This window comes from Oryzias latipes, chromosome 5 (assembly GCF_002234675.1).
Source record: "Oryzias latipes chromosome 5, ASM223467v1".
NCBI classification, from domain to species: Eukaryota; Metazoa; Chordata; class Actinopteri; order Beloniformes; family Adrianichthyidae; genus Oryzias; species Oryzias latipes.
Window position 1 is genome coordinate 27,874,226 of NC_019863.2, and position 8,841 is coordinate 27,883,066.

Consider the following 8,841-nt stretch of genomic DNA (forward strand, 5'->3'; position numbering starts at 1 on the left):
CACTTCTTTTTTTCAATTTTCAACCTTTTATTGATTTTATCATAAACACACAACAGATTCATGTAAAAATCTGAGTCAAAAATATGATTCATAAATCATAAACATTTCAGTACAATTGTTTCTCAGTACAATCATGATTTTCTCACATGAATGTAACATTTTCCTTTTGGTAATAAATGACAAAAAAGATAATTAAAAAAAAGGAAAGAAATTACAGCATTTTTCTCATAATCATAAAATAAGGCATCCAGCTGCAGTTTCCATGCAGCGTTTGGACAATATAGTTTTCTGTTTGAGTAGTTAATTTTCTCCATCATGTTATAAAAAGCCTTTTTTTTAGGATAAGAGAAAGAAATAAAAGGGTTTTAATATAAGGGAAACATTGATTACAGTTGTTTTTGATCCTAAGGGGAAATTGTTGGATCAGGGTCACAGTAATGCTTTTTGGCTCACAGCTAACTAAGCTTATCTGCTGTTTTCTGAACACAGATTTGTTTTTACATGTACTTCCAAAAATGTCTTACAAGGATGTTTTTGTTGCATGTCAAATGCTATAAAACAAACCACTTTCACCTGCAGTGACCACCCCTCTGCGGCACTTCTCAATGCTGCTGACTTTGATAACAATACTTGTGTGTTAGATCTGGATGCTGAACGCCTGGCGCAGACAGACGGCGGTCTCCACAGGAATGTCCTGAAGACTGATCTCATTTCCGTCCAGCCGAAGCGTTTGCAGTTTGGAGAAATTCACCACGTCTACGATGCTGCAGAAACTACCCAGGGTGAACTCTGCAGCCACAGTATAGAGAAGACGATTCGCTTCATTTTCAGTGCTAAGCTGCATCGCCACAGAAAATTTTAATTCAGTACGTTTTTTGGGTTTGGGGAGAGAAAAAATCTGCTAATTCTGAAGTAGAAAAAAAAACTTTTACCAATATTCTTAATCAAATGATTAAAGAAAAAAAAAAGTAAACTTCAGTCAACCTTTGCATACTTACCTTTAATCTGATTGGCCTGCAAATACAGATGCTGTAGCGTGGAGCTGACAGAGGGGATTCGCTCCAGTTTGTTGTAACTCAAGTCCAGCTCCACCAGCCCACTCACATTAAACGTGTTGGAGGGAATGCCCTTGTCTGACAGCTGGTTGTGGGACATCCTGATATACTGCAGGTGAGAAAACCCACCCAGGAAGCCCTCAGGCAGCGAGTCGATGGAGTTGTACTCCAGGTAGAGTTGGTGCAGAGATGCAGGGAGAACATCTGGGACCTGCAAGTGTTGGTCAAAAGGAATCAATTCATTCATGCTTGTTTGTTCAACTCGCTTAGGGATTTGAAATTACCTTTGTAAGCTTGTTGCCACTGATGTCAAGCAATGCAAGGGATTTTAAAGACGTCAAGGAAGAGCCCAGATCTCTGACCGCGTTGTTATGGAGATACAGGATGGTTAGATTGTCCATTCCCTCAAGGTCAGCAGCTGAAATCTAAAATAATAAGGATTGAAAATCTGATCCTAGTCTCTCAGCGCAGAGGAGAAATAACTCATGAATTTAAGTCTTTGTGAAACATCACCTTTTCAATTGCGTTGTGATCTATCCGTAGGTCTCTCAGGGTGCGAGGAAGGTTTGAAGGTATGCTGGTTAAATTATTGTGGTGGAGATATAAACGCTCCAGTCCCTTCAGCCTCAAAAAAACCTAAAATGAAGGCAGAAAATGTTCTCATAATGAATCAACAGTTTTGTTAAAATACATCATAGAGTTAAGTCAAATAATTGTTTGAATAAGTGATGTAAATGTTCCTGTAACTGTTTAAATTTTCTTTTTCTTAACATTAAATTCAGACCCGATGTAAAAATCTTGTTGGATGACTGATGGCATTAAAAGAACTTAACATGTGTAGCAATAAAACTAAAATGACAGTCTGTCAGCCATCTGCCTGCCATCTGCTCAGCTGTTCCTCAGGATCATCCACGCATGCTACCTTCTCATCAATCCCTTCCGAGGTCAGCTGGTTGTAATGCATCAGGAGCCACACCAGATCGGTTGCGTTGGCAAAAGCCGACTCGGGCACAGATGTGATGGCGTTGTTTTGGAGGTAGAGAAACTTGATTCGGGAGGGGATGAAGGGGATGGCCGTCAGACCCCGCCCGTCACAGTACATGGCAACAGGGTAGGAGGGGGGGCAGTCACACTCCTCGGGACAGGGCCCTCCGGTAGTGTCTGCCTGAAGGGAGCCGTAGTGCTGTTCCTGCCAGTGGCGGCGAAACAGCCAGCTGAAGGGGTCGTATCCATGTGACAGGCAGACTGGAAGAAGGGAGGACAAGAGGAGGACGATCTTCATGGTCTTCACTCACGGTTCTTCTCTGCTGTCTGATGGAGAGAACACAGCAGGAGAGGAAGGCCAAGTGACGTGAAATTAGCTACAACTCTTTTTAGCATGTAGAGATTGCTTCTCATGTGAAGAATTTTTCAAATTTTCTAATATTTAAAAAAAACATCACATCACCAAATCATTACCACATCATCAGACAATGAACCACTTTGAGCACAAATACTTATTTTTTATCAAATGTTCCCCAAACTGGACTTTAGTCGGAATCCTGACAGGAGTAAATGAGCATTGGGGGGGTGGGGGGGGGGTGTTTTGCTGCAGGCACATTTCTTTTAAAGCCTTGACCCAGACAGTGAGGGAAAACATGAACTGAAGAATGGATTTGTAAAAATTTCACACTTTTTGTTGGAAACCATCTGAAAGACTTTTGTAAGAAATCATAGATTTTTCCAGCAGCATGACCAAGATGGGCTCAGTGTTCAAGACTTTCATCAAAACCTTAATAAAAATCCTGCTGCAGGGTTTGTTTGCCATTCATGTCCTGTATAGCTATGCTTTTTGTGATGTTTTATAGCTTTTTCCCTGCTGCAGCACTGACATTTAGAGCATTTACTGGGTGGTTTTGATTATTATATATTATATGACAGGGTTGTATGAAAAAATAAGCACCCACCTTTCTGGTTCATCTGCAAAAACAGACTCTCACATTCATGCATGAACAAACAGACTGGCACACTGACCTGCTCCGAGTTCGGCCCTCCCTGTCCCGTCCCGCTCGTTGTGCTCGGGACTAAATAAGACTCAGAAACCCTTGGTGAAAACCTCTTCTTCTTCCTTTGATCTCTGATTCTTTATGCCAGCCCTCACTCCACCCCTCTGTGTGTTCGGCTGCTGTTGGTTACTTTGACTCCCTTAACCAATCGCCTGAGCCCCATTGTGCTCCTTCAGGAAGGGCCCAAAGACCCCATTTGTGGGGATGCAAAGAGGCTGAGAGATTGTTCCCATCTGTTCCTCACTTTCTGCAAAAGCATTTTCCCCCTTTATGGGCCTTTGGATTGAGATTTCAATCATTTTTTTTGTATTTGTTTGTGTTTACGTGCAAGGGTGTTGCTCAACAATTGCACACTCGGATGGGGAAGAAAAGTAAACAAATTGGAAGGTTTGAAGATTTAAGACTGAAAAAAATGTTGTGCACAAAGGAAATTAAGTTTTAGGACACAAGCACGCTCTGCAAGGGAAGATCTCACTCTAAACAGAGTTTCAGATGCAATAATAAGAAAAATAATCTTTAAAGTTTGATTATCTTTTTCTGACTTTTAATTTTCACCATGCTGTTGATGATCCAGATATGTTTTTGCTAAAGAATAAATGCATTTTGTTTTCTTTAGCAAGATGAAATTGGAGAGTTCCAGACGTTTGCATTAAAAAAAGGCATGTGGGACTGCAGTTAAGTCCTAAGGATAACTATTTAAACGAGTGAGCAAAGTTCAGTCTCGTTCTCAGTTCTATGCAGCATCAGTCATTTTTTACCTGTGGGAAAACCTTAGCAAGTGGCTAACTCATAAAAGGACAGGCTGTAACTTTTAACATTTCGTGGTGGTGGATCCAGCTGTCTCCATTCTTTTTTTCTCCTTCTTCTTGTACCGACTTGAGCAAAAACACGTGTGACAGTCCTCTCATATTGTCTGTCTGCTCTTCATGAGAGCCTCTTCCTGCCCCTGAATCTCCTCTTCGACTGCAGCCCCATCTGGATCATTCTCTCTACACTCGCTTTTACCGTTCAATTTTTTTGTTTTTAAAGGAAGTCTTTCATAAATGTTTTTTTTAAAGAGACTTTAATATTTAAAGAGAAAAAAAGGATGTGTTGTTTGCAACTTATTGCAAAGACTGGCAAAACGATGAATGGGAACAGGTGGAAAGACAGAAAAAACCAGACCAAAAGCTGTTATTAGAATTTAGTCCAGGATTCAATGTTTTCTATGTTGGCTGAGAACCGCCATCACAGCCAAAAAACTGTGACCGTGCAAACAAAAAAATAAATTCTGTAGAGTAAAAGAAATTATGTTGCAAATAAAATAAAAACTACAAATAAAAAGAAATGTGGCGTATAAAAAAGCAACAATGGTTTGGTTTCTTCCCCACACACTGCTGTGACGAGAAGGAGAAAAAACAGGAACAATTGTACGAATTGGAAAACAAACAATAAGGTAAGTAAAATGTTAGCGGTTGTTGTTGTTTTTATCAGTAATCTAAGGCGTGAGTAACAACAACTATTTGGATAAATATGAAGTTTGCTTTTTTATTTGACAATTTTTTTGCAGCACTGTTATCTTTTAATTTTTTGTGTTTTTTTTTTACTTGTGACATCATTTATTTTTATTTGCAGCAGTGTTTACTGTGTTTTACTGTGAAGCACTTTGTGATTTTTTATCATGAAAGGTGCTATACAAATAAAGTTTATTATTCTTATTTATTATTACTCTTAGAGTGGCTCAAGGAGTAGTGAGTAAAATATGACCTAAACTTCATCAGTACTGCTTACACTACTTTGTTACTGCAAGAAGTGAGTTGTCACTGTAATATGACACATTTGATGTGAGATACTCCAAATACTGGAGGTGATGAATAAAAATCTCTTGGCGTTTCCATCAGTGAACAGCAGGAGTGCCGTGAAGAAGCACTTCTCAGCAAAACAGCCGAATACTGACCGGAAAGCATTCAAAGAGGAAAGATGAACACGGTCATTCAGAATCTTTATGGTAAAATGGGATTTCTTATGAAGCAATCTACAAGCATGATTCATGAAAAGTGCTTATTAGTCATTCAGGACACCCGAGTCTAAATAGAGATCATTGATAAGCCGGAATCCAGCAAGGCTGGGTTTTCTGCAGAGGGTTCCAGCTCCTGATCCCATTAAAAGATTAAATTCAACTTTTCAAAACTGAGGATTTCCTTAAAAAAAACTAAAATATCTGATGATGTGGCAGAAACATCCTAAATCCAAATTTGCCTGGTTGTAAGATCTGCATTTCAATCTTTCATCAGCTGCTAAAGTGAAATTTGTTTGTTATTAAAATCTGTAACCACTAAAATGCAGATGTGGATCAATAATTAATCAAATGCGAGGCCAAGGCATCTTGAGTTAATTTGAATAAGTTGGCATATGGAAACAGGATTTTTTTATTCAAATGTTTAAATTAAAAATGTTTTTAGGTATCTTTGGATGTTTTTAGGTATTTTTGAACCTGTTTTTCATCAGCTCTGGCTAGCTCTTTCAGCAGATATCTATGCAAACCTGTCTTTTTTTTTTTTTTAAACTGTTTAAAACACCATAATTGAGCTGTTTTAAATAACATTTTGAGTGTTTTTTTGATCATTTTTCATAATAAATAGCTTTTGGATCTGTGAAATTTAGCATGGGGAATTGTGACCCCGTTTTCTCAATCAGTCAGGTTTCACAAAACTCAAACTTCAAAGAGTCTTGCAGCCCAGTTTCAAACAATTATTTACAGGAGTAGCACAGAAATATATGGTACCTCATTGGTGGAAAATAAAAGAAAAACTAATGGTGCAACAGAGTGTGATGTAATCAAGACTGGGGGAACCGGACTTTCCCCCATCCTCCATCTCTTAAGTGGGTCATGTGATGGACTGGAGGGATGATGTTTATCTAAACCAAGGGTCCCTAAACCCAGGCCTCGAGGGCCAGTGTCCTACATGTTTTCCAACCAACCTGCAATTGAAGCTCCTTATTGGCTAAACACACCTGATCCAGGTAATCAGTAGCAAATAATGCAGGGTTTCTGGAAAACCAGCAGGACACCGGCCCTCGAGGCCTTGGTTTGGGGACCCCTAATCTAAACCATTCAGCTCAGCATTTTTTTTCCAAAATGTTAAAGCAAAAGACAGAAATTATGTTGAAAGCGAAGCAAGAACAGCAAAGTTAAAAAAGTGTGTTTTTACATAAAAACATTACCGTTACTTGAAGTGAGATTAATTCCATTAATTTTGTTCATGAATGCATGGCAGTCAGGTGATTTTCTGCTGATTCAAGTATAAAAAGTAAATGCAAAATTCAGAAAAATGCTATGTTGTCACAAAAAGAATTTGGAAAAATATTGCACAAGAAAATTCTTAACCCTATTTATATTTTTACCGCAACTTATCACCTGCAGGGAAGCCATAAATAAACCTTTGTTTGTCCATTCTAAAGTCTATAAGCTCTTTTAACACGAACCTTGACCTTCGCGTTCCTTAAAAATAGTTTACCGAGAGTCAACAGTTAACCATCTTTACAAAGTCAACGGCACATACACAGACACACACACACCCACACACACACACACACACACACACACACACACACACACACACACACACACACACACAAACAAAAGCATTAACATTGCTTTTGGAACCACTCTCTTTCACCACACAGCAAAAAAGACAGATTTACTGCTTCATTTTTACATGTTTTGTGTTTGTGTACACCGTTTAGGAAAATTCACACTTTATTGTTACAGCCTTCTTAGGATTGTGAGGAATGCTTGTAGTTCTCGGACACTGTGGCTCCTTCAAGTAATATGAACCGTGGCACTTCAGAGCACAGGGGCAGCAGAACCGTGCAATAGAAACCAGATGTGTCTGTGCACATCAATCGTTTACAGATGTCAAGATTGGGTCACATTCAGGGCCTCGTCTCATCTTTTTTGTGTTGACAAAACAGTCTTTTTTTTTTTGCATGAGTTTGTCCTGATTATTGAGGCTGAAATCGAGGACCAGGTTGTTGATGGCAAAAACATAAAAAAAAGACACAACATTTAATTAAATATGTCAGTTATTCTTAAAAACATGATTTATAAAACCCATATCATTGTGTGTGTGTGTGTGTATATATTATTATATATATTATATATTATATATATTATATTATATATAAAAGCTGTTATTATCCATTCGTATTTGTTTAAATTGCTGGTATTTCTGTCTCCAGGCAGAAAGAACGGTTAAATACAAAAGAAACGGTTCCCTCCAGTGTACATGTGAGGAACTGCACGTGACGGCAAAATAAATAAATAAATACGGTAACTAAAAAAAAATCGAAATAAAAAAAGTTAAAACTCAGTTTTTATTGTTTTTAGGGGCAAAACAATTTAGATTAAAATGTTTACAATGACAAGTAGCTTTCTATCTAACGGTTGATTTTAAAAGCTTTTTAAAAATTCAAATATCAGTACCTTGATGGATAATTTAAATCTGCAGTTTTGCATACACCTTCATCTAAGACAAAATGTTGCTGCAACATAAAAAAAATCCTGATCTGTGAGAAAAGGCAAAGCATGCACACATTCTTTTAATTGTGTAAGTTACAGCACTCTATCCTACTGAGCCCGTGTCCTGACATGGAAAAAATGAAACATATCTCATTCCCACAAATTAATATCTCGTTCCCACAAATTAATATCTTGTTCCCACTAAATAATATTACGTTCTCACAAGATAATATTACGTTCCCACAAAATAGTATTTCGTTCCCATAAGATAATATCCTTAAAATAATTAATTTGTGTGAACGCAATAATTGTTCACGTCATAAGTCATTCATAAACACGGATATGCTCTCCGGACGAAAAAGCAAAGCTGCAAAAGAAAGACAGGCTTAGATTGCAGTTTACTATCCATGTGCAACTCTGCACACTGTTGTCGTGCTTCCAGACTGAAAATTACAGCCTCATTTTACAACCTGATTATATTTATTAGGCTGTAAATAGTGGCTATAAATCTGTTGATTTATTTTTGTCAAGTCATACTTTTAACACCAGGACTTGGTTGATTTGTTTCTGGATTTAATGTAATGTTGTAGAGCAGCGTTTTTCAACCTTTTTTGAGCCACGGCACACTTTAACCTTAAAAAAATACCGCGGCACACCAGCATCCAAAAATTAAAAAAAAAAGGAGAAACTCATAGTCTGTATTGATCTACAGCCCCTCCACAATCTTACATGCATTTTTGAGATAATTGTTACAGAAAAAGCTGGAAACTGCAGCTGTTTTTTTTATAAAAGATGCAATAAAAGTTAAGTTAGAAGATTTAAAAACAGTTTGATGTGTGTTCGTTGGTTTCAAGACGTTTAACAACAGATCTCCTTATGCGCTGTCACTCTCACAACCCAATGCATCATGGGAGATGTAGTGCATAAAACGGCCGAAGATCGCTTTTCGGAGCTTCATTGTTTTGTTCACTTGTTCCACAGTCTGACACCGGATTCTGTGGAAAGCTACACCGCTAAAGACGAGCTTTAGCTGGTATTTTTGTTAGAACTGAGCGACTTTACGAGCTAAATCGGGACAAGGAAGTGAAGACTTTAAGCAATTCTGATTGGTCAGACCGATGACATGTGATTAAGCCCCTCAAGAATGATTGGTGGAGACAGTCAAAGGGGAGGGACTTTTCCCAAATACAGCCGAAGGTGCAGCTGAATCGCGGTACCGTCATTCTTATTAAAATGTCTT

General features: G+C 38.1%; 1 protein-coding gene across 1 annotated transcript; it reads right to left on the reverse strand.

The window, feature by feature from the left end:
• Positions 1-3,186, reverse strand: fmod (fibromodulin). Its single transcript, XM_004069142.3, has 6 exons — positions 3,069-3,186; positions 1,978-2,366; positions 1,569-1,691; positions 1,340-1,480; positions 999-1,266; positions 1-789 (listed from the first exon to the last, which is right to left on the reverse strand). The coding sequence occupies exons 2-6, from the start codon at positions 2,335-2,337 to the stop codon at positions 638-640; spliced, it is 1,044 nt and encodes a 347-aa protein (XP_004069190.1). The 5' UTR covers positions 2,338-2,366; positions 3,069-3,186; the 3' UTR covers positions 1-637.
• Between the last annotated feature and the right edge of the window lie 5,655 nt (positions 3,187-8,841).

Bases quoted from the DNA above. Each gene is read 5' to 3' on its own strand.
- fmod (XM_004069142.3), bottom strand. From the start codon at position 2,337: ATGAAGATCGTCCTCCTCTTGTCCTCCCTTCTTCCAGTCTGCCTGTCA. The intron at 1,692-1,977 runs GTAGCATGCGTG...CCTTCATTTTAG, and splicing joins CGGAAGGGATTGATGAGAAG to GTTTTTTTGAGGCTGAAGGG. The intron at 790-998 runs GTAAGTATGCAA...CTGTGGCTGCAG, and splicing joins GCAGGCCAATCAGATTAAAG to AGTTCACCCTGGGTAGTTTC.